At 36.6% G+C, this 25,821-nt stretch overlaps 2 protein-coding genes across 5 annotated transcripts in view; one reads left to right on the top strand and one right to left on the bottom strand.

Annotated features, from left to right (window-relative positions):
- The window catches only part of LOC135695986 (vitrin), a 15,210-nt gene extending 3,942 nt beyond the window's left edge, over positions 1–11,268 (top strand). The window contains exons 3-10 of one of the 3 annotated variants that reach the window (XM_065215229.2): positions 1,995–2,241; positions 3,113–3,160; positions 5,542–6,153; positions 7,579–7,644; positions 9,229–9,287; positions 10,130–10,270; positions 10,774–10,868; positions 11,159–11,268. In XM_065215229.2, the coding sequence (XP_065071301.2) occupies positions 1,995–2,241; positions 3,113–3,160; positions 5,542–6,153; positions 7,579–7,644; positions 9,229–9,287; positions 10,130–10,270; positions 10,774–10,868; positions 11,159–11,162 (1,272 nt within the window). In that variant the 3' untranslated portion in view covers positions 11,163–11,268. Of the gene's footprint in view, positions 1–1,994; positions 2,242–3,109; positions 3,161–5,541; positions 6,154–7,578; positions 7,645–9,228; positions 9,288–10,129; positions 10,271–10,773; positions 10,869–11,158 lie in introns of all 3 variants that reach the window. The other 2 variants (XM_065215230.2, XM_065215228.2) reach the window with 2 other exon arrangements.
- LOC135695984 (TBC1 domain family member 14) lies at positions 5,652–25,821 on the bottom strand. Of its 2 annotated transcripts, none has more exons than XM_065215226.2 (10): positions 25,304–25,821; positions 24,145–25,028; positions 22,400–22,765; positions 21,807–21,913; positions 20,849–21,027; positions 20,254–20,325; positions 18,954–19,082; positions 17,733–17,842; positions 16,699–16,802; positions 5,652–15,570 (listed from the first exon to the last, which is right to left on the bottom strand). In XM_065215226.2, the coding sequence occupies exons 2-10, from the start codon at positions 24,981–24,983 to the stop codon at positions 15,374–15,376; spliced, it is 2,103 nt and encodes a 700-aa protein (XP_065071298.2). In that variant the 5' UTR covers positions 24,984–25,028; positions 25,304–25,821; the 3' UTR covers positions 5,652–15,373. The 2 variants fall into 2 exon arrangements, with proteins under 2 accessions (XP_065071298.2, XP_065071299.2); XM_065215227.2 differs by having other exon boundaries at positions 24,145–24,705; positions 25,304–25,820.

The following is a 25,821-nucleotide window of genomic DNA, read 5'->3' as shown; positions in this document are numbered from 1 at the left end:
ACATTCACCGAAAAGCACCCACACATGGCTAAAAAACCTCGGTTTGGGAATAGAATGTTCTTCAAAATTGCATTTTTCGGTAGCTCAGTCTTAGCTTGTTCTTTTTGTTTTCAACTTTGACCAATTTTGATGTTCGTGTCCTTATAAAATTGTTCTTATAAATAAAAAAACGCAGGCACAAAGTTTTGAATGCGTAGGGTATGCACAGTTGGCAAGCTTCTACCCTTTTTGAACAGGGTGTCGATGTCGACTTTAGGGTCCTTTCGTCCTTTCTCTCTTTGCAAATCCCCACCTTGAAAGTCACAGGTTTCTTCTCCATATGTTTCTTCTCTAAGATGTTTCTTCTCATATGTTCCTTGAATTCATCTTCTTTTTTCTGGATCTCCATTTGCACTTATTGTTGTTTTTATTTGAGTTTCAATTTGCAAATGCCAGCAGTTATTTTCTTGAGCATTTCCAAGCTGACATTCGCTTAACGAGAAATCTTGAAAAGAAAGCTCTTTGCTCTCCTGCATCATGGCTCTAGCATTGCTAAATCCTGATATAGATCTCTATTCTTCGAGAACTTTTTGTCAATCTCCTCCCATCTGAGTTCGAGGCTGTAAACAGATGGTAGTGACGACTCCTTATTCTCTCTTTTCTGAATTTCTTGCCTTGAATTTTATATTATTTTCACACATTAGACCCCCACACATTAGAATTTCGCTCTCACAGCACTGTCTCTGATAATTGCTGTTTCATATCATCAAAATATGGATTAAAAATGTGACTTATATCAATATATAACTAAAACATGGATGTTTTTTAATCAAGCAATTTTTGTCCATTCCAGGTCAGATATCCTGGGTACCAGAGCCACATAAATTCGAGAGCGAAAATAGAAGATAAGAGTACACTCCTCCGCTCGAAATGTTGTGGCTCTGGCACCCACGGTACAGGTCAGATTGAACAAATGGCTGAAATAACAGAAACAAGGGTTTGGGTGGCTTGAAGTGCTTGTATTGGGACTTTAATCTCAAAGTATTCAGTCTAGGGCATCAAGTCTTTTACATTAAGTTAAAAAGATTTTTCCAAAGCGGGAAGGGCCCGGTTAATGTTTTTTACACAGGGCCCGGGCGGCGATCGCCACTTTGCCACCCCAGTCAGACCACCCCTGGAGTGAATCCGAACGAGTACGAATGATCAAAACATGTCATATTATATTTTTTTATTATTGACCCCTTATGTGGACATTTTGGACAGAAGGAAAAATAACAACAAAACCAACAGGAAACACGAGAGAGCCCTGAAATAGCCTATTATGTTAACCAATCAACATTCAAACAACTACTGGTAAAACATTACCCTGGGTACCAGACTCATTCTATATAAAATAAGAGTATATAAAGTGATTCTGGTACCCAGGGTAGTAAAAAGTAGAACGACTACCTCCCCTAGCAAAAATCTGCAATATTTCGCCATTGATATGTACAAAACATTATATGTTTTAAATCCACCCTTCATGGAGGAAATATTCTCTCCATTCATGGAGGAAATATTAGACGCGCAAAATTTAAAAGCATTGAGACCAATTATAAAATGTATGGACTTGACATGAGCTCGTATAGATTTAGAGAAATTTGGAACAATATACAATATGAAATCGAATATGCTCAATCTTTGGCAATATGAAAAGGAAAAACAAAAACCTTCTCTGCATTTAAATCCACTTGCTACCTGTGCAGTGCAGGCAGTACATTATTAGTAATGTCGGATTCGTCGATGAATGACAATATTGTCTATATTAACAATTTTATTCTGTTCTTGGCGTGTTGTTAATTTAGTTAGTTGGTTTTAATACGCCTTTTTGTAGCTATTTTTACACACGAATTTAAGATAAAGAATGAATAAAGAGGAGCTTCTCTCAGAAATTCTCCTAAACAATTTTCCATTCTGCGTTGACTTATAATTTTCGTAGAATTCTTGGGGTTTTAATTGTATTTTTTATGTTCTAGCTGCTTCTGCTGGTATTGACAAATGCCCCAACGGCCGGAGCTCCCAAAACTCAAGATGAAATTAAGGACATGCTTGACTTGCGAGTATCGATCCTGGTAGTTGCAGTTGCAGACGGAAGGAAGGAAAAACTTGGAGATATCGCGAGCCCTAGCCACTACCAAGTTGATTTCAAATCAATGAGCCAGCTTGTTGCGAATGGTCATTCAGAAATAGCACAACTGATATCACTTCCTCTAGGCCAACCTGGTACATTCATCCATGTTCGGTATTTGTTCCTACCCCAAACAAAAAAACATTGAAATGTATTTCATTAAAGTGGGCATGAATTGGTTTCAGATATGTTTTCCTTTCCAGATTTGTGTTTCTAGACAACAGCATTCCAGTATAGAAAACTTAGTTCATAATTGAGCCGTTTGAAACTTACTTTGTTATATTTTATAATCAACAAAGGACATCATTGGGCTCTCCAGTTTTTAAAACACTGCATCAATTTTCAGCAAACATTGTTTCTAAATAGCTCCACAATTTCAATGTTACTAATTTTACCAATAGGGTCCCTATGTCTAATTTTTCCTGCTGGGAAAAGATTGGGACGTTTTTGAAGGTGGTTGTAAAGAATTTGAGAGGGATTGAAGCATTTACAATGTTTACGTCTAAAGTTGAATACCACCCAGCTAATGAGTCCAATGACATTAAAAATCACTAAAGTTAAGAGATCCGCATTTTCAAAGTTTAATTGTCTCGCTCTTTTTAGCAAGTTTCTTATTGAAAAAATGTGTTTACAACAATGACCATCTTTCTTTAAACCTCTTAAAAAAGGACTGCTTCAGCTAAGGATATTGCCAAAATAGCACGGCTAATGCTTACCAGAGCAAAAAAGGTAGAGTTAGGTGGATATCTGACCCCCTATAATGGATCCACCTTAATTCTAAAAGCATACTGCTGTCCGAGATGTTCTTCTGAAAGCAAAGCTGCATGTACGGCTACGGCCAACGAAGAAGCTTTGCGTATCACAGAACTACTCATGGTTATCAATGCCAATTCGATACACTGTTTTCTTGATTTCACTAAAGTAAAGTCACTTTAACTTACATTTCTTTCTTTCTTTTATCAGCAGTTGGCTTTGCAGCGGTTGAAGATCCAAACACTAATAGACTCCTCAAAGGTAAATTTTTTCCTATAACGCCCCTTTGTTAGGTTTTTTCCATTCCAACGTCATTGGCAAAAAGGCCAAAAAATGCCAAATTGATTTTGAGGCAGGAGAACAATAGAATAAATTTCGTTCTCTTTGTTCTAAAAGCCTTAAAAATGTCTTCTGATATTCTTCTTATATAACAATATGAACACAATTCATGAAAATATAGAGTATTAAATTTGATAATTTAGGATGACATGACTGTTACCATTTGGGATGTACTTTTTTAGCATGATTATTGTCAATTGTGAAACTTAATTAGTGTAGCTGTTGGTGCTGTTCATTGCTTAGGGGGCAACTCAAAATTAAGGGTCTGCCCAAAAACGAAAAGTTAAAATTGAAAAAAGGCCAAATTTGGCCAAATTTTCAGATCAGGCCAACTATTTTTCAGCCCAAACGAGTTTCAAAAAGGCTAAATTTCTGAAGTTTTTCAGCCATAAAAAAACCAGGTTACCAACACTGCAAAGAATGGTGCATTAGCAATTTTACGCAGATCGAAATCAAGAGCAAAAGGTTTTAAAAATATAAAAAATGCAAAAATTTGCTTCGATGGAAGTAGAAGTAATACGTATATCAGCAGGGACATAGGAAATATTTCAAAGTTAAAGGAGCACAGTTAGGACTGGGCGTTATGTCTCAGAAAAAAAGAGAATTTGCCCAGAAGTCCTAAGCTCTTGAAACCTCTCAAAAATTAGGCATATTCCCAGAAGATGAGGGGGCAGGTACCCCGTCATATTCCCCCTCCCCGGTTTTGACGTTCTTGTACATACAGTATGGTTAACTGGGCATTAAATTCTAATAGCACAAAATTTTCAAAGTAAAACAAAAATGCCAAAAATCAGTCAGGTTCAGGGGCGTCGTGGCGAATGAATTCTAGAGGCGGCAAGAAAGAAAAATTTTCCAACAAGATTTATTTGATTAATTAAACTCAAATAAAAGCATTTCATGCAAGTGTAAGGGCCAGGGCAGAAAGACTCATAACATTTTGCCTTAGCTGGCTGAAAAGAAATTTAAAATGAACTTTTGTCTTGTCTCTGTTTCTTCATACTTACAGTGAACATCCCTGACACTTATAGCTTAGGACAAGGGTAGAATGAAGCTACTACCTGGTTGCCGCCGAAGGGGGAAATTTTTTAAAATCTATTGCTTCAAATTCGCCGGAAATTGCATTCTTTAAAGCAAATTTTGATAATAAAATTTTATGCTTAAATTGAATATCCACTGGGGAAAGCGATGGTTTTGATTGACTACTTCCTTGTTTTACCCAACGCAACATAACTGCAAAAATTTTCAAATCTGGGTCAAAATTTTCAAAAATCTGGTATTAGGCACATGATTGGCACTGTCCCAATCTTCAATATCAAATAAAGATATAATTTATGGCCAATATTTACCAATTTCTAAAACCAAATTTGGCCCTTGAAGATTCGACTTTTATCTGACAAAGTCTGAGGAGCAAATCACTCTATGGTAGAAACCTGTAAATCCTGAGAAATCATTTTGATTTGTGGAAACATAGTATTTTCTTTAAAAAAGTGAATTGCCCCTAGAAATTACGATAAGTACTTTGGTACAAGTAATTATGTTGCTAAAAGTTTTAAAATTACCCACTGCTCAAGTCTGGGAATTTTCTGACAAAACAATGATGTTATCCAAAAACCCATGAAATTTTGAAAGCAGAGGGAGCCACGGCTCCCATGCCCCCCCGGCCATGACGTCCCTGGTCAGGTTTTCAATTGCTGGGCGGCTAGCAAACCAAGTGTAGCACAGAAAACGTTTTTAGCAAGGCCAATTAAAGAAACCATTTTAAACGCTCAATTGATATAAATGTATAACCGATTTGGTGAAAGACTAGAGTGCATGTTCTATCATTTGATAATCAGTGCACATTTCGTACTTTTACCGGATAAGTTTTGTTGTGATTGCCTACGGATGACTATACTCCAATAAACGTAATCTCTACAAGCAAAGTTCTTATAATCACTAGCCTCCTTTTATAGCCGGGCTGGATGAGCAATTAATTTTACAGTGCCAATCCAGTATATTGATTGCCTCATCCAAAATCGGTACAACAACCACATGAATTCGAGCGCTGAAATAGAAGAATAGAGCGGAGAAGCGGAGTAGCGTCTCTTCTTTGCAAGACGCTCCTGTCATACATCTTATGAATTCGGCTGTTTCAATGATTTTATTGGCTTAAACAAAGCTACTTGTCCTTGATTGGTTTAGAAAAAGCTATTTGTCCCTGATTTGTTTAGACCATGCCACAACCCCTTCGAAGCATGCTACTAGTGCGGACACACTAGCTTTAGTAATAGATTTGCAACAACTCTTTTCCATTTATATTGCAGAGGATGCAGCGAGCACATGTGAAAATATTGTAGACATTGCATTTATCGTGGACAGCTCTGGGAGTGTAAAAAAATACTACAATCAGGAAAAATTTTTTGTCAAAAGAATAGCCACCCGTTTTAATATCATTGAGACTGGCACGCATGGTGGTGTAATCCTGTTCAGTTCTCATGGCTATGTAAAAACACATATTCGCTTTAAAGACTTCCTGACGACTGAAGCTTTCAATGAAGCCGTGCAGAACCTACCATTCTACGGTTACCAGACCCGTATCGACCACGCCTTGGAGCTAGCGCACAGGGAGCTGTATACTGAGGCTGGTGGTAATAGGCCTAATGTGAAAAAACTTCTTTTTCTTATAACTGACGGCAGACAGAATCCTGACAGTATCAATGGCGTAAGGCTGGATCCTGCAAAAGAAGCTGAAAAATTGCATCTTAGCAACGTCCAAATTTATGCTGTCGGGATTGGATCGAAAGTTAATGTTTCTGAATTGGAAGCGATTACGCAAGATCCTAAAAAGGTTTACACCGCCAAGGACTTTGAAGAGCTGACAAGCACTGAGTTTGTGACCAAAGTCTCAAAACAATTATGTCTTGCAGCATCTTTAGGTAGGTGATACGACAAAACCTTAAAGGCAATTGATAGATATAAAAGTGGCATAGGCCATCTGTCAGTCAATGAGAGTGTGTGGAAGCACACTCAATGATTGGTCAATTTTTGACTGAAAGATGGCTTATGGCCCTTTAGTATTTGTCGATTGCCTTTAACACAACCTAATTACGAAGCAAAAAGACCATTAAAGGCCGGTTTCCACTTGATTCTCTTTGGTGGCGCGACTGAGCGAATAGACATTGAAGCATGCGTAAATTGAACTTCCTCATTCGCTGTGAATGCGCGACCATTCGCCCATTTGCTGATTCGTTGATTCGCCTTCGCCAAAGTCGCGCGACCAGAGTGAGTCAAGTGGAAACCCGCCTTAAAGCTGGAACACAGGGATGATTTTAATGTACTGTTGATATTTCACTGTTTCCACTACCAATTATGAAACAACCTCGGGATGAGAAAGCATAAATTAGTGGGATTGGGCAGATAATTCGCAGTGGCATAACCTACATTTTCCTAAAGGTTTGTGCCACTCGCAAAAATCTGCGAAGTGGCATAAAATCAGCCAGCTAAAGATACTCTGTAAGCCCCTCGGGGTCCCAGACCATTTATTTTGAGAATTTTGATAACTCTATTTTTGAGCATGTAAATCTATAACTCTATTTGACCATCAACGAATGTAAAAGGGTGATGACAGACTAATTTCTATTCAATTGTTATTGCCAAATCTTTATGAAGAAATACTTGCAATGGGGGTATGTTAGTACCCGCATTGATTAGGCTACTAATCTTATGGCTGGAGATATATTAAGCGATTAGATAAAGGGACCCAACTGAAACTAGGCCAGAGGTTACAGTTTTTCCTCCCTAAAAGTTGATTCCAGTTTCTCGGAATAGGCAGCTACTCAATGGCTCGGTCTAATAAGTAACTGGCCTAGGAGTGAAACGAGGGTATTCAAAGAGGAATGATTCTGATATGGTTTTGATATTGATGCATCGCAGTATCGTGCTGCCAAGATTCGTCATTCATTCTTAAAAAGGGGTAAACATTATTGAGAATATTTCCATTCCCCAACGATCAGCTGTCTCTGTCCCCAACGATCAAGAAGATTCCATGCTAGATTATTAGTAGTAGGTGTGGTGTGTGTAGTAACGAGTGAACACTTCTTGGAGGGCAAATAGCGGTCATCGTGTGATTGAGTACCGTTATTCGCATGCTCCATGACAGATGACCGGAGGAGACGGTCCAATCAACTTTCACTTGCTAATTGTACCAATATTTTAATTCGGGTAATTTTCATTCACAGTATTCATTTACGAGCAAGTAATAACAGAAATAAATGCTATTCAAAATCACTAACTCCGTACTTTTATAAACAATGTTTGTATTAAAATACATTCGCCTGTAAGCACTGTTGTTTATATTTTAGAGGAAAATACGACGACGATAAACTTTGATAAACCAAAAGGAAACTGCACAACAGACTGTAAGTGTGGTAAGTTTATCGATTTTAGGTATGCCTAACATTAGTTTCAAAATGCTGGACAAGTCTGTTTACAAATAAACATCATAATTGACCAGGAACGAGTGGAGGAGAGAGAGAAATGGCGAAACAATTTTAAGCGGCCATTCTTTTACAAATGTCCAGCAAACCGATAATGGGTACGAGATTACTGGGTTCTGGGAACCTCTTTATTATTGATGTTAGTGAAGTAATTCATACGCAATATACAATTCAAAAGAGTAACAAAATTGCTCAAATGCCAGCCAAAACTTTACAACCAACATTGTTTTTTCAAATGAGAAGTTTGCTTTCAAATTTTTCTCTGGGAAATCTTAATTTATCATGGAGCACTCCATCAGTTTGGCGCTCCATAAATTTTTAGCGGCATGGACCTTGTGGCTCTGGGGGCATGGAGCTATAGCCCCCTAAGAATGCTTATATAATATAGCCTCTTAAAGCAAATTAATTTTTTCAGAATGCTATGCTATGCTATATTTCCGCTATTCCGTGCCATTTTCAAATTTTACATTACCAAAAACTTATTTGGCAAATGATTTACGAAAAACCTCAGAAACTTTGATCCTTGGGAAGAATTTGTAGAAATTTTATCTTTAGCTGTTAGGCAGGGATTGTAGAAAACCCAAATCCTCTTATTACTGAACTTTATCAGTAATCATCAATTTCAAAGACTTGTTTTCAAGTTTTTTAAGTTTTAAGTCTTGGGCTCCCGTCCTAAACTATGCCCCACACTTGTAAGATTTACACTAGGATTTTGCAGCTTGAATGAAAAGCTAAGTAAAATTGTTAATCCAGATTACTATGATTCACAAAAACTGGTAGGCTGGCGAACTATAAAAAACCCCTCTCTTATGTACATATGCTTTCTCCATATTCTTTAAATACCGATGATAACACATACCCGTGACAGGTCTTTAAACGAAGAACATGCAGTGACCTGTAAGGTATATATAAAAGTTATTTTTAGACTAGCCGGAGAATGGAGGAATGGTCGCCCGAGAGCGAAATTTATGGGACCAAGTGCTTTTGTTCAATTCGAGGGTGCTGATTTCGAAAATCGATGTTATACGGGGTTTTACTAGTAGATAGATCATGAGTAGGGTGAATGAGGTTTCTATTGTCAAAGTGAAAAAGAGTTTTACGCTTAGAGTATCGTGTGCAGTTACTCAGAAGACGATCTTGAGAAACTCTGAAACGATTTAACTATGTTTAGATGATCCGGTTGTTTTTTTTCCATAATGTTATTTATCAGTTAGTAATGAAAAATCAATTTTGAGCATTTATGGGCAAGAAATATGCTTAATTAACTTTAAGACTTAAATTATTTCCATTTAAAACTGTTTTTTCATTGATTACTTTCATATACGCAAAACGAGACTTCGAACACGAAAAAGAGGCTGATGGCCATCGGATGGTCGAAATCAGCACCCTCGCATTGACCAAAAGCACTTGGTCCCATAAATTTCGCTCTCGGGCGACCATTCCCCTGTGATTCAAGAATAGCAATGTTTGGTTTGCTCTTCTTAAAATTGAGTTAACAACATCTTTTCCATTGAGGTGGTTGTGGCTGCTGTGGGTCAAAGCCTGTTTATGTCAACATTTTCCAGGGAGGAAATGTAAGTTTTCGCTCAAACACAACTTAATTGGCAAATATATCTTACGCATTTAGTGTAAGACATTGAGTGGTGATTGCAATTAATGCAAACAAGGTCAAAAATACAATATCAAACCATAGTTTAGTCAACGATTTTAAAGATTTTTTCTCGGTTTTTCGGCATTTATCAGGTTAGCCCAATGATATGAATAGGACTCACCTCATTGGGTTAGCCAAACAGGCAAATTTCTTGATTATGGGTTTTGAAGCAACAGATCATTGACCCAAAATAATAAAACCACGTCACAAAGTAGTACCCAGAAGTATCATTTCAAGAGGTCTTCAAATAAGACGTCAAGAACAGTTGTGCATCGCTAACGCTACCCAAACAGGTGGCTCAAGATATTGAACCCATACTGAAGATATCTTACATTACTACAGTTAAGTGCATCCCGTAAATTGACTTGGCCTAGTAAACCGATCCTTGTCTTGCCTACAACAAAATCATACCAAAAACTACTACGTGCCCTTGTATATTATAATAATATATTATAATAATATATTATATTTAATTATCATAAATAATAATATGATATCAAGAGATATAAGGAAGCCATTGACCTATAAAACCATTTCGTAATAGTCATATAATTCCTTAAAATTTAACCGATTTTCCATTTACAATTGTTCCTGACAAAATGTTCCTCTCGTTTAATATTTTGTTCGAAAATCAGTTGTTCATCAAGTTAAACGATGAGACGAACTGCCCATAATTGGTTGTTGTAGAACTTATGAATTTGAATCTTCGGATAGAACCCCAAGAAGTGCAAAAGTTACGAGAAACTCTCTTTTCATATTAAACAGTCAAAGAACTATGTAAACCAAGGACAAACTGTTGTGCAGTCTGGAAATAATAACCAAGCTGGACCAAAGGACGAGTCAGGCCCCTTAACTGGCGGACAAGTAAAAGAAATGTCAAACAAAGAAATTCTTGCTTACGTCAAGGTGAGTTCAATCCTAGTTGATTATTCCACCACCTAGATATTTGCCTCGTTTTTGCAACTTGCACAGGTAGACTGTTTCTGAAACTGCATTTTCCGTTTCCAACTTTTCTTGAAAATTTTTTTGATGAAATTTTAATATCTCAAACAATACACGAAAATGTATTTTCTAAAAGAGCATACATTTTACAAGAGCTTGCTAAAATTGTTTACATTTTACAAGGTAGCAACTAAACGCTTAGGAAAATTACATGGAAAATACATTCCCATTTCTTTTCCCGAATACTTCTACTTCCAGCCTCCTTTTCCCCTCAGAACGATGTTTAAAAGGAAAAAACGCAGTCTGTAACCTTTTTTCCTCTATAGTAAATTGACAATGTTCCTAGAGGGAAAAGGGAGTGGCTGAATTTACCTTTGAAAACTGGCGTTAGTGTATTATATATTGAAGTTTAATATGTTTACGCATGATACTGTGAAAAATGTTATTGAGTTCTTTTTTCTGCCTAGAAACTGGTTCCTTACTACGATTCTTTGAATGGTAGTTTAAAAGAACTCCTTCAAAGAACAATCGTAAACAGGAGAAAGAAGCGAGCAGTTAAAGGGTAAATCAATTAACTTGATATAATCACAATTTAATTAGTTGATGATTTTCAGCATTGATAGATGATTGAATGTTACTGATTTCGATAACTAATTAAAGTGACAGATAGCCGTGATTGGTATACTGGCTGACTGGCTGATTATATTGATTTCAATGATTTCAATGACTGATTCCTTGGAGTGATTGATTGATTTCTGAATCTTCACTGTGCCCGGGTAAAAACGTTCCCTTCTAGTGTTGCATAGCTATGAACTATTCTGTACTCAAACCAATACATCAATTTCATTGCAGGTGAAACGGGTAAACTGCCCCAGAAGCTAGACGAAGAACATTGCCAAGAGCAATCAAAGTAACTTAGTGGATAGTATTTGTCTTAGATCAACGTAATGAGCATTTGTTTACTTTCTTGTTTTTTTGGAAACGTTTCTCTCTTCACTAACACCGAACAGATAAAAGTCTTCTAAAACATTCAACACGATGATCTAAAAGATTGCATACCGTAAATCCTCGAACAAATGCCATTCTGTAAATTTTCTTCTTTACTACGGTGTACCCATTCGAGAGGGGGCTCAGATTAATTTTTAAAAATCTTTTGATACCTCATATAAAAAAAGGAGTGTAACCAGATCAAAATTTTGAAATTATGCCAAAATTGTCATAAAATTATGCAAGATTTACAAATATTATGCTAAATTTCAAATCAAGGCTATTCTGCTTGTAAAAGAGGCTAGCGCGTGCGCAGAATAGCAAGCGTGGCAAAAATATGTTTGCCAAATAGAATATTAAAACGTTACTTTATAATATGAACAGTAACAGCTAACAAAACCAGTGCAATCAAGTAATCATCAAATATGAATATATGTAGGTAAAAACAATTTTTTTTACTTACAGAGCTATTTCTGGAAATTATCAATTAGAACTCAGATAGTAACCAACAAACTAACTCCAAATACAGGCGCCCATAATGCGCATTGCTGCCTTGCAATGATATGTTATGATTAGATGGCGTCACAATTTACGCACAAAATAATAGCCACACATGAGGATGTTAAGTGATTGCAAGCAGTTACGAATACGATAAATGGTTTTTTGGGAGGACCCATTGAATTATTTAATGATTTAACTCACAGCTCACAAGAGGATTTAACGTAATATAATTCGCTGCTTTTGTTGGTCTAAATGACTAGTAAAGATACTATTTTTCAAGATTTCAGAAAAAAGCGGAAACCTTTTGTAACTTACTGTAGGTGCAAGCAAAGTGCCATGCCCTCAGCTTTATGAGAAGAAACCTCGTCATCAATTAGTTACAAAATATGTTTCTAAAAAATGCATGTTACATGGTGCCCTGTTTCTTCTTTAGCATAAACTCTTCGTTAAAACATAGTTCTATTTGACTGAAAGCAGTCTTTCGTCAAGCAATTCGACGCAATTAACTGGCTGCTAGTTTATTACGTATTCTAACGCCATCAACACCCAATCCCATTTGCCAGGATTTTTATCATGCGCAGGAGTGACGTGCTGTTTGAACCTTCACCTTGCGCGATTTTCAATACCCATGTAAAGACAAGCTTAAACCAATCTCGTTTGAAATTTTCCCTTATGAACAGCCGCTATAAAGCAGACTAGAGCGACTAGTATCCACTTACATGAAGGGTCAGTTTTTCACGATAACTCTGTGACAAAACTGTTTTACATCCAGGACAAAGGTTATCAAAAAGGTGATATTTAAACAGCGAAAACAGGGGAACGAAATGTAAGAGGATTTGTTGCAAAAAAGCCCCTTTCAAAAACAAAACTCAACACGCTGTAACGAAGATCATTTCCTTTCTGGCTCGAGGGCTGTATGTGTCTGAGCACAGACGCTTTTCAACAAAATTATTTGAGATTACCTACGCCTCGGAGTCTATTTGGTTCTTAAAAGGCAGGTCTACTGAGCGCATGTCTGTGACAAATAACCTTTCGATGATGTCTTTGACATAACTATTAACTTAAGGAGAACCACTGTAAATTTAAGTGTAAAGTCCATGGCTACTTTTGATTAAATAGTGCTGACTAAAGTAGCATTGTTCTTCATATCAGTGAACCTAATCTTACATGTATGTACCAACGTTTCATGCTGTTATGAGCAGGTTATCCAAAAAACGCGAATTAAACTGGACAGTTCTGTGTCCGCCATTTGCTTTATTGAGGTGCCCATGTGATACAGGATACTTACTTATATTGTATTTCTTATAGGACTTTGCAGGGACCTGACTGGGTGTCCGCCTTATAGAGGTGTCCGCCTTAAAGAGGTGTCCCCACCCCCTAGAAAATATACTCCCATCCCCTGGAAAGAAGGTGAACGTATACATGGGCTCCGACAAAGGTTTAAAAGTGGGGGGGCCACGGGAAAATTTAACACCCATAACAAAAGATTTTGAAAAAAACTCTATTGTTTTGCAAAAAAGTGGGGGGGGGGCCAAGGCCCCCCCCCCCTTCGTCGAAGGCCCTGGTATAAGGAAGACAGGAAATGCCTCGTCCAACAGCTTTGAATCAGCAAAGAATAATTTTTTCACCAGTTCGATTTATCTAATAATAATCTTCAATTGCTATAATTTTTACAAATTTTATCACAAACTAATTAGAATTAAGCAAAAATGTTTCCTACTGTTATCTGCTTTCTGCAGACAACCGTTTATTTGTACATAATAATTCAGAACGCCGAAAATTCTTTTTCTAACTCTGATATGAAATAAAGTAGCTGGAAAATATGACTCCCAAGACCCCGACTAAAACTTGGAAGATGCATCCACGCATCAATTAGTTCCATTAAAACCCTTTTTAAAAGTGATAAACGATGTATAAAAGGACTTTATTTCTTTATTTATATAATTGCCTGAGCTGCGATACAAAAGGGAAGCAACTTTTTCAACTAACATATCTTGCTAAATCGATGTCATCTGAAAATACATGTAAAACTGATGTTAGGGGGTTGGAACGTTAATGCGTATGACCGCACTGTTTCAGTTAATAAAGCACAAAAACACTATATAAATTAGCTAATGTCTAACGGCCCTGCGATAAATCTCAAAAAGATATAATAAAATACAAAGGGCGGTCTATCACAACTATTTAGTGTTACTATTTCAAGAAATATTCTAGGAAACGCAATTTACATTAAAGGGGACGAGGTTGCAATGTAAACCAACCTCAGTTGATCCAAAATAGATCAAATTCTTGGCATGGTGTCGAAATACGAAATAATATAATTGGATTTGAATTGAACACTATTGAGATCTAACACACCCTCGTGAGAAAACCTATTCTTCAGGAGAGAGCTTACTGCTGGAACATAGTAGCCACTTCATTTATTTTACTATGCGGCAATGAATCTGTCACTGCGAGGTAATTAATCCGACTGCTAAGGAAAGCAGATGTGCAAAAACGGAGTTCTTCTTCGAACCCTAGACTATTTGCTAGTCAAAAATCTGATTTTACTGTTTGCGGTAATGCATCACTGTAAATTGATATGAGTATTTAATTATACTCAAATTATAGAGCAGCTGGTAAAAGCCAATGAAACTTGGTCATTTAAAAATATGCTGCTGTTCGCAAAATGAGAAGGGATAGCCTTTGAAACTGCGAAGCCATTTTTATAGAAGGTGACAGAACAGTTTAAGGAGACACCTAAAAGGTTTTGCACCCTTGCATGTGAATGTAAATATAATCTGGTACAGACAGCTACAAATCACAAAGTGACCACTCGATAGGTCGGTTTGATAACCTACAAGCTCATTGTATCAGGTCAAATCCATCATCAGACTTTAAGTAATAGAAACTAAAATACAAAATTTATCATGCAACCAAAGTTGGCGATTTTCGCTTTACCCCGATTACACTTTTTTATGAGAACCAGTAAATTCAAGTTCAGGCTGACTGTTCTCAATTTTTTTCGAAAATCAGAGGCTAGATGGTTCTTAACTTGTTCTTAATCTAATAGGGTGTAAGCAGTGCGAGTGCTAGCTTTTTCGCTCTAGGGTGGTGTTCAGGCCTTATTTGCCAACAAAGTGAGTAAGGCAGCCTTAATTTGCTGACAAATTTGAATATTCACCGGAAAAGCACCCAAACATCGCTAAAAATCCTCGATTTTGAGAAAAAATGTTGTTCAAAGTTGCATTTTGCAAAAGCTCAGCCTCAGCTTGTTCTTAATTTGTTCTTAACTTTTGATCAATTTTGAGGCTCGTGTTCTTATAAAATTTTTCTTATACATAAAAGAGTGTAAGGCAAAGGCTATTCGTCGCGTATAATTTCAGATAAAAGACAGATTTCTCCCCACCTCTAAAAAAGCGAAAATTATGTTGCAAGAATATGAAAATGCAACAGCATTAGAGCTGGTACCCAATATGTGTAATACACATTATCTCGAGGTGCAAGCCCTAGGTCTACCCTTAAAAATTACACGGTTTATTCCCACCATATAACAAAAATCCTATCAAATGCTGAAGTTCCAGGTTAATATCTTGTGGCCTACCTCGTGTTTCCAAGTGAATTTTGATTTCTATAAAAAGCCAACACCTGTTGAAATTTCTGTCTATTGAAGTTCAGGGCTGCAATTGCTTGAAATAGACTATCTGAATTTATCTCGCCTGACATCTTGGTAAGGTATTGTGCCAGGTGAAAGAAATCTAGATTACACAAGGTCTCTTGAAACAATGTCAGGATCCCTACGATTGAAAAAAAAATCTACTAACATACAAACACAGTGAAGCGGACAAGAGTAACACAAACCATTGATGTAACCAAACTGCAAGTACAGTAGGTCCCCCAAAGAAAAATCCACGAATTTAAGAACTAAAAAAGCCTTCATTACCGCAAAACTTGAAAATAGCATGGAACTATTGTGCTTTTTCAAAGTTAAAAACCTACTGGCTGATCTTCTTTGATTAAGCACGTAGATTTTAAAAACCAGTTTTTGCCCCGTTAAACGATAAGGACTGTATACTAAAGGGTTTTTTTGCTGTCAAGAGACACCCTTATCGCAAGGCATCACTGACTAATCTCGTACTCCCCAACACCTTTTAGCTGAGAACCTGATGTAAGAGTCATTGACCCTGCAATTCCCACGAGCACCCTGTAAACAAACCAAAAAACAGCATGACTCTAGAAAAGGAGTTTTTCTTTGCAAAGGTCTACTGTAATTAATTTGCGATAGTGATGCAATTTTAGTCATTTCTTTGGAAACAATACCAGGCTGAGGCTCATAAAGAACATATACCCTATTTTCTTACAAGAATACAGCTTATAATAACATTGAGGCTCAAATCGCTAAAAAAATATAACAACGTAAGAACAACGTAAGAACATAACCAGACTCAAAGGAAAAAAGTGCACCAACCCTCGACAAAAACTATCTGGTTCTTATAAATAGGGAATATAATAGGCATTAATCATGGGTAATAATAATTGCTCCGTTGGGGAAACCTGGCGAAATATATGTTGTGATATCCATTCATACTTCTGTTCATGTTAAACCCCCGAGGCTTGGTTGTCCGCACTGAATAGTAAAACAGAGCTGCTTAAAATAAAAGACAAGCCAAAGAATGCTTAAAATAACCACCAGGTACGGTAAAATTAACATAATATGAAAATTTATCGAGGAGGAAGGAGGAGGATTCTTTAGCTAGGAAAATAAGCAATATTTAGATTTTTCAATTTTTTAAACTGACAATTTTGGACATCAAAAAAAGATAAGCAATTTGTATGTGTGCATAGTTGGGCTTCAGTAGATTTAAAAACTTTTTTATGTAGCAAACAGATTCGTGCTTGGGTTGCTTATGCTTGAGTTCACTTACCTAACGCAGTTCTAAATAGGAAATCCTCTCCGTCTCTACAGAAGAGATCCCACACACGCGAAGCGATATCTAGTGGTAGTGACTTGCTATACAGCGTAAAAATCCTGTTGAATAGAAATAAATATCTTCAGACAAAAATCGTAACCAGAATGGAAGATACAATCCGAGTTACGTGATTATAATAACAGACTAACGTAGTCATTTAAAAAAGACCGAGAGCTAATTTAATCTACATTTCATGAGCTCCGACACAGGTTGAAAAATTTAAATTCAACACCCATAACAAAAGAATTTGAAAGAAGCTCTATTGTTTCTCAAAAATGTGTGGGGACCATGGCTCCTCGGTCCCCCATTCGTCGAAGGCCCTGCATTACATGGCATTGCAAGGGTACATGCGTACATTTGGTAAAAGATTAGCAGTGTCGTGGTCTTGAATGCCAATTGTAAAAAACTGCCTGATTTGCCCTGTTAGATTTCTAACGAATTTGCTCTTTGGGGCTTTTGCTTTACTCTTCGATATATATTTTTACTCTAATCTCTGTCAGTGTTACCTTGCAGCAACATTTAGAATAAGTACCAGGTTTGTCATTCGCCTTGCGGAGCTTTGTGCAGCAGGTTCCAAAGATAGGAATACAAAGGGTTTCAATACGTCATTACGGGATATCTTAGAACATGGATTGAAGCGGACTGTGCCGACTGAAAAATGCGAATTACCGGACTGTAGGGGCACAAACATTCCAACAATATGAAATTAATCTTGCAACTAACATTTAACCTCAACTTGGCGACTCTCACGTGACAGAGGCGGCCATCAGATCATTCACGTGACAGAGGCGGTCATCAGATCATTGGAAAACCAAGGCTTGAGAGGTTTATTTGATGCAAAGACCTATGGTTGAGATCTGCCGGTGGCACGACGTGAATAATCAATTTGCTTTAATACAAGACAATTTGTAGTGTGAATGAGCACCATTTGTGACTGATTTTATTTGTCCTATGCGAAAAGTGCTAAAAAGTCAACTTAATGGACCTACCAGTCTATCAAGTAAATGTCGTGGCTCAATTTTTCCCTTTGGAAATGAGAATGAATTCTGGGTGCACATTCTTCGAGCATGACATCAAATGTACTGAAATACGCTTCCATCTAAAACATTGCAAGCAAACAATTTGAGTCACATCAAAACTTATCTAAGGTTTGGATTAAAGACTTAATAAAGCAAACATTGCTAGACATACTAAAGCGTCTGACCCTGTTCAGAGTATAAAACGTTAGAATAATGATCGAAGTATTAATTTAGAAAATATACCAAGCAGAAAGAGCAAGCACACATAATAGGTGAGGTTTCCACACATATCACTCACTACCTTATTCCTATAGGAAATGTTACCACTGGAGTCTAAGGGTGAATATGAACTCCTTCTATTTACAAAATTAGGTTTTCTTCCTTTTTGGTATATAAATGCAAATATAGAATATTATGCAGGTATAAAAAAGTTGCTAAAATCAGTTGTCCCCCCTATTGAGCTACGATGGCGCAATAAGAAAATTTAGAAAAGCGTGTTCATTCAACCGAAAGGTGGCAGAACTCTTAAGCTTCTGGCGGTGCCTAACACTAAGAACATAGTTGGTTTTAGACTAGCTTTTCATAGTCTCATTGCAATGGACGACTCCATCAAAATCTCATCAGAAGCTTCACACTTCAATAGATAGACTTTTTAAACTTTACAACACACTATAAAATACGTTTAAGTATCACCAGTGTATAATCTATCAAAACTGACTGTTACTTATCGCAATTAAGGGCAATCTACAGTATGATAACAGTAACGGGATCCTAAAAAGGCACAGTGGAAATCGTTTGAGTTAACAAATGGTCGAGTTACCGGAGGACTGAAGGTATTGGAAAAGCTTTAGAGAAAATGAAAAAAAAACAGTTTTTTTGCTAGAAATATCGGGAGTTCAAGTTATTGGGATTACACTGTAGTTGCTTAGTGCTGTTGCAATTGCCCTCACAGTGCATTTTTGAGTCATTGCTCTGCTTCCACCTTAAAATTAGCCTGAGATGAGTAGGAGTCACAGTCTGTTTTTTTTACCAAGCAAGGCGCTATCAATTCAAGTAGAAGAAGCAAAGCTTTGCTCAATAAGCCTTGCTTCACTGTGTCTTAAAAACCCTTCTTCAGATGGCAGGTAAAAACAAACAAGGAACAATTCAACATCTATGGTTTGTATGTAGATGACAATAAGATGAAAATACCATAGGCTGGTTGACCATGAAGAAGGCCATTTGACATGGTTTGTGCATCAGATTTGAAAAGCATATGAAGGCATCCACTGTATCCATATTCAACAATAGCATGGCTGCTATAAAGGACATTCCCTGGACCTGCGCAAATCAAAACAATTTTAGTTATCATAAAAGGAAATCCAAAACCCATATGGCAAAATTGAAGCATCGGTTTTAAAGATACAGGTTAATATGATACCTTCACCCAACTTGATGAATTAAACCATCCCAATCGGTTGACAATTCAGAAAAGAGTAAAAGACAGACGAAAATGTTGATCTAAGGTGTCTCTAAAGCAGCTACCTGTGGACGTAAACCCATCTCCCGAGCGATAAACGTTATATTGGATTAACTGCACAGTTTCTAATAGATATTAAATCAAATTCATCATATTCGATCAACTCAATAGATATAACATCAAGTTATTAATGCTCTTTACGACTTTCAAATATATATATTGAAATAATATAGGCACCGATCAGAAGGTAAAGTTTTATTGTTTTGAACAAACATTCTCAATAACAAATCCAGTTATAATCCATACGCTGCGGTCGATCCCATAAATTTATATTTTTATGCCCGACTTCATTCTTAATAATTGTTAACTGCATCACTATGCAAGTCAGAAAAATGAGGGTGGATATCTGGGCGCGTGGTAGGTCTTTTTCGCTAACAAAACCTATGAAAACAGGTTCTGTGCGAGGTTTTCTGATCCTTTACCCTAATCAAAGATCATGGAACTCGTTGCGCATTAAAGAATAAGACCCTAGTTTATATCAACGTTTTGAAGGTAGACTAGATGTGAGAACCATTGTTATTATTAAAGAAATGTTGATTAAAACATTTCAATTCCAAACAATAAAAAAAACTAATCATAAACAAGAAACATGGTCTGTCTCAGGTAACCAAACATGACTGTTCCAAACAAAAAGCAAATAATGAACGTTAAAGACTCATTGCTAACAATGAGCCACTGCGCTACGCAAGCATCCCATAATGCATTTTCAGACAGCCTGAAACCAGTTATGGTTAATCCGTAGAAGTTTACATCCATTGTTTGGATTGTCGCCTGGATAATTTGCCACCTTCGCAAAGGCTCATTGTTAGCAATGAGTCTTTAATCGTAGAGCTCAATTAATATTTTGTACAGAAAATAAGTCAAACAGATCTTCAAGTCATTACAATATATTTATAATAGAATTAGCTGCAATATGGATGCAAATGAGAGAGAAATATATTATCTGTCCAAAAAGAAATAATGAAAACTTACGTATCCAACATCTGGTCGGTAGCATGTGTATGCACCAAGGAGGTTCTTCAATGAGTCATGGTAGGGTCCTCCCTAATAGAAGTAAAAGCATGTGCGAACTCAAAATCGTGTCATCAAAGTCATGATTTTGATTATGTAGGGATTGCAATATGCTTTTAAAGTTACTCCTGCTAGGCTAAGCTTTACTTGAATTAGAATAACATATTCTGAATAACATAAGAGTAGCTTAGGTAAATACATCTGTGTGCAATTGGAAAATGAGGAAACCTTTCAAAATTGCAGGTGGAAACCACAAGATAACAAAAATCACTACAGACATGTGACAAAATTATATACCCATGCTTTATCTGTTGTTGGTCAGGACAACAACAAATTACAGGTAACATCATGTTTTCCCATCCCAAAATAAGCATGTGTAAGAACTGTTTCTGTTTGAATCTAATAGGACCCAACATGATGATTTTCAGAAAAATTATAATACCTTTAACAAAAAGCAACCATTGCTTTAGCATAAAAATTCTATAGCAAAATTTGACAGCGTTATAATGATATACAATAGCAGATATACAATATATGTTCTTTCTTTAGGCCATACCTTCTGAAAAATGCAAAGGGCTGGAAATGTTCGGGCAACATCCAGTGATATAAGGCCAACTGTATTCTCTTTGCTGACAACCAAAGAGCTCTCACTGTCATGGAGGGTTGCTACAGGCTCTTGAGATTTTTGGTGTGCAAGCTTGTCAACAGCATGTGCTTGGAGTATTTGAAACAATTCTAAAAGGCAAAACTTTTGTGACAAATCAATCTTTACCAAGTCATGGATTTAAATGTCTTTGACAAAATTCATGTTATTATTCAGAAGGGAGACTGCTCTGTATCAAAAGAGATGTGACTCAAAGTGGCATAAATAATATCAAATATATATCAGAATAGTTTTGAGCAAAATACAATTTTCAGGTCATTCGCAAGATTACATAGGGGACAAATTACATATGTATTTTGCCTTCCTTCTAAAGCTAAGTAGCTGAAGAGCTTCCATACCCTAGAGAACAAGGGCAACACCCTTTTTAGGTACCACTGTTGAAAAAGTATTTCAAAGGATTTTAACAACAATGTGCAAAAACATTTTACATGAATCAAGGAATTTACAGGCGTTGATTCCGTATAAGTAACTGAAATAGTAACTTTTTTGAGGACGGGCCCTAGGCCTTTTGCTCTTCCTAAACCCCCTCTTGGCACCCCCTGGTAATGCCACTTTCTTTACAAATACGACATGTGAAGTAAAACCATCAAATTAACAATGTTGGATCAGTAAACAAATTTTATAAGCTGCTTTAAAATATCAAAATGCCAAACTTTGAGAAATCTTCAAACTTTGAGCTTGAAGATTAAGGATGAAGTTAAAATTGCATATATAGAACAACTGAAAAAATCTCCAATATGCCGAAGTACTTAGATAACCGACTAAAAGTCATACCAAGGAGAGGATCACAAATAATTTGAGATGAAGAATGGCAAATCAAACTACAAGAAACTCAAGAGCATGCATTCACCTGGAGTAATATGCAAATCATTTCCTATTGCCAGCATCCAAACCTTTCCTCTTACTGAAGAAGGTAATCCATTCCACCATAAATCTTTAACCTTTTTAGTATTTTTTCTGAAAAAAATGAAATATGTAACAAAGAACAGAAGTCGATATTTGTTAGCTTTACCACCATTTTTACTAGATTGAAAAGCTATCTGCCATGAATCATGCAATTTTCAGGTAGCAAGTATACACAAAACTTTTCAGATCAAGATATGCTTAGAAGAAACTGACAGATTGTGATATGACAAAAGAAACTGATGTGACATGCATATGCTTCTGCCTTTCCATTTGACATTTGATTAGTTTCTTGATTTAAAAGCAATCAGCAAGCTCTAACCCCTCGCATGCCCTTGCTTGTTTTTTAATGGTTTCTTATCAAGCAAAAAAAATATTCACAACCCAACAAAACCCAATCACAATAGTATATCCAGATGTAAAACATATATCTCTATAAATCACTTTTGAAAAGGTATAGAAACCCTACAATGATGCTATTTAAAAGCTGCCTTAGGAATTTATTGAAACTGATATTAAAAATGAAATTCTCAAACATACACAGCATCCCAGTTGGGGATGACATCTTCTTTCCATATCCTTTGAATAGCAACAATTCCTTTCTCTTGCTGCTTTTGCTGTTTTGTCTTTTTCAACTCTTTGTGCAAATCAGATTCCTCTTTCTTCTTTGCACCTTTTAACATCTCTTCATACAACTGCTTATGACGCTGCTCCTCTCTAGCAGATTTTGGTGGCAGATTTGCAGGACGATTTTCTAAGATCAGTGCAGTTGTGGAAGTTGCCATGACTGGTTTTTTAGCACTTGGCTTTGACTTGCTGGGTGCCTGATTTTGCGGGCTTGTTGGAACCTTGATTGGCTGGTTCCCAAAGATTTTCCAAGACTTACCTGAATCTTTCCGAAACAATCTAAGAAGGATAAATAAAATATACTTGTCCTCTCAGTCTTATCATAATATATTTAGCCACAATTTCTACCCTATATTATAAATCAATTTCATTTATCAGCTTAAATTATTGAGACTTAATTTGCTGAATGGTGTCAAAGGTCTTTCAAAAAGAAGTTGGCAAGAGATTTATATAATTCATATTAAACATAACCAACATAATAATAATAAAGAACTACCCAATACTTAGAAGGAAGTCTGCGAAATCAGTTATACAACAAAAAATCAAAATTTTGGAAACAGTGATTTTTGTCGCATGCACGACTTTTTGTGATTGCTAACATAGATGTGCAGGCGTGCAATGATGTTTTTATGCCCTCAGTTGAAGCCCTAGGGGGGGAGTACTCCCATTATGGCCTGACAGGGGGGTCCGTCCCGTTTGAGGGTCTTACCAAATGGCTACCAAATGGCCAATTTTTGATAATAACTGAACTGCTCAGTTTACCTTCCATTTTGTTATAGATAATGAACAAGATTTATCATTTCTGAAACAACAACAATAAATTATGAAATATGAAGAAATTTGTCAAATAAGGACCAGGGGAGAACAAAAAAAAGGGTGCTACCAAGGAAATAATTTCGGTTTTTATGCTACTGTTGAGGGTTTTTGTCTCAAAATACTACCATTTGAGGGTATATATTTTAAATTTCAGCGTTGGCCCTCTTTGACCCTGACCGGACCCCCCCCCCCTAGTCAGGCCATTATGGGAGTACCCTCTCCAGGGTTGAAGCGCACAATTGCACAAAAAAGTAGAAGTCCATCCTACTTTTTGCAATCAATTGCCAGACAGGATTATCATTAGCCAATCAAAATCCTTAAAAACCACACCAAGACGAGCCTGTCCAACACAAAAACAACAGAAAGCTTTCAGATGACAGTCAACATGGCGTTGTAAATAGGCTGGTCTTGGCACAGAGAAATCAAATTGCAGTAAGTTGATCACATTAAGTCACACTCAACAATAAGCTCTGAGTGCTAATCAGCCTTTGACATTGCCTCTTGAGTTTGAATATCTAGCACTTCTATTTTGTTGAATAATCATATTTTCCATCACAGTTTCCAACAAACAAATTTTCTTGAAAAATAAGGATTCCTATGTCAGATTAAATTAGTGAAATGTCTTCTGCACAGAATGGTATATACAAAATACTTTTGTTTTAAACTTTGACATTCAGTAGAACTCTATGAAACAGATACTTTAAAATGTAAATTGAAAACCATGACAAAATATTCTAGGTCATGCTCGGCCAAAAGAATAAAACTTCCAGAAAAAAATCATATTCACTTTAACATAACTATTATTAGCTATTATAGTGTATATACATATGGTTAGAAAATACCTGAATCCTGATTTTGTTTTGGTATCTGTTACAGAAGGTTTCCTCAAATCATCAGTTGAATCAGATGTGGCACTTCCACCCTGTAACCCAGGTCTTGGTGCATATGTGTTCATGTTCTGTTTATTCCCCGGAGAATCAAGGGGTATATCTGTGAAGTCTTTTTCATCAAAACTAGCACTTGCAGCTGAATCAGGACCTAATCTGGTGCTTTTACCACTTACTGAAAACCTTGCTTTTGGCAGAGCACTTTCAATGCCATCTTCAAGATTCGAAAGGGTATCTGAAGCATCATTATCAAGGCAATTATTTGTAACCCCACTATTAGGATTTTGACAAGGCATAAGAGTCCTTGGGGAATCTGTTAAATTGTTGCATGAATTTTCATCAGATTCTACACCATGAATCTCTTCATCAGTTAAGTCTAGTCTTTTTAAATCATTCTGAATTGTGTTCAAACTGGCATCTGTAATGCTTGACCCCTGACCACTATCATTTCTTTTATGGTTTGTCATTTTTCTCATTTGGAAGTCCTCCTCATCCGTGTCGATGTCTGAGTGATCTCTTGAAGGAGAAATAAGTACATTAGGATACAAGTTCTTCTCCATCTTGCTTTGCAAGGTTTTATCACAGTTCTTGTTGTATTCCTCATTACGAAAACAATGGTTAGACTCTTCAGCTCTATCTGTCATTTCCCCATTACTGTGCTTATCTATATTTTTAGATAACAATGTACTATTTTCTTCAACAATGCTTCGGTTCAATACATCATCTTCTCCTTGACAAGTTGTACTGCTCTCAGCCAAATACTCTGTCTCTTCAGTAAGTTTGTTATGGGACATACTCTACTTTATGGCTGAAGCCTTTTAATTTAGTTTCCCAATATTCTGTGAAGATGAACTTTAGCTAGGTAATTTGAAGTGCATAATACTGCTTTCAAGCAACACATGCGTAGTAAACACATATAAACAATCCTATAAGTTTTAATACATTGAAATGTATTCGACATATGCGCTGCAAAATTTTGAAACTTAAACTCGGACAAAGGTTAAAACATTTAAATTTGATACCTAAAGAGGCGCTTGCAAACTGCATGCCGTAAAATAGTTCACAGTCCTTCATCAACTTAAATATACCTATAAGGGCATGGAGTTTATCTTACCGTAGAAGCCAGATCTGGATGGCTTTTTGTGATAAGATTCCCTTGCTACATTTATGTGCACATCATTGGAAAGCTCGATGAAAAACGCAATTAAAGGCTTTGTCTAATGAAAGATGGACGTCCAAAGGCGCTTCGCGATTCACATCACACTTACTTCAACTGGGAACGTATAAATTAGCAGTCATTGGCCTAAATCCGTTTTAGGCCCTGTCACTCACTTCACCTTTACAAAAAGCCTCTCTTTCTCATGGCTACTACAAGATAGCATTTACATCTGTATTAGAACTGAAAATCCACGATGAAATTTGAAATATCCTGGTCAAATTAAAGGTGACATTGTTGATTTACTTCCGTGGTTTCAGAGTAGTGAAGCCTTGTTCTCAGCAAATGCGCCACTGTCGCATCTTACATCGCAGGGTCTGCATTCCCACAGTCTCCATCGCAGCGACCTTTGACAAGTGTTTTCTTCACTTCTTATACACTAATTTTTATAAGAACTCAGTTTAGACTGACACCGA

The sequence above is a fragment of the Rhopilema esculentum genome, chromosome 14, assembly GCF_057945365.1.
Source record: "Rhopilema esculentum isolate cy_ngs chromosome 14, ASM5794536v1, whole genome shotgun sequence".
Lineage (NCBI taxonomy): Eukaryota > Metazoa > Cnidaria > Scyphozoa > Rhizostomeae > Rhizostomatidae > Rhopilema > Rhopilema esculentum.
The sequence above is the reverse complement of the archived record's forward strand: the minus strand, read 5'-3'. Positions and strand labels throughout refer to the sequence as shown.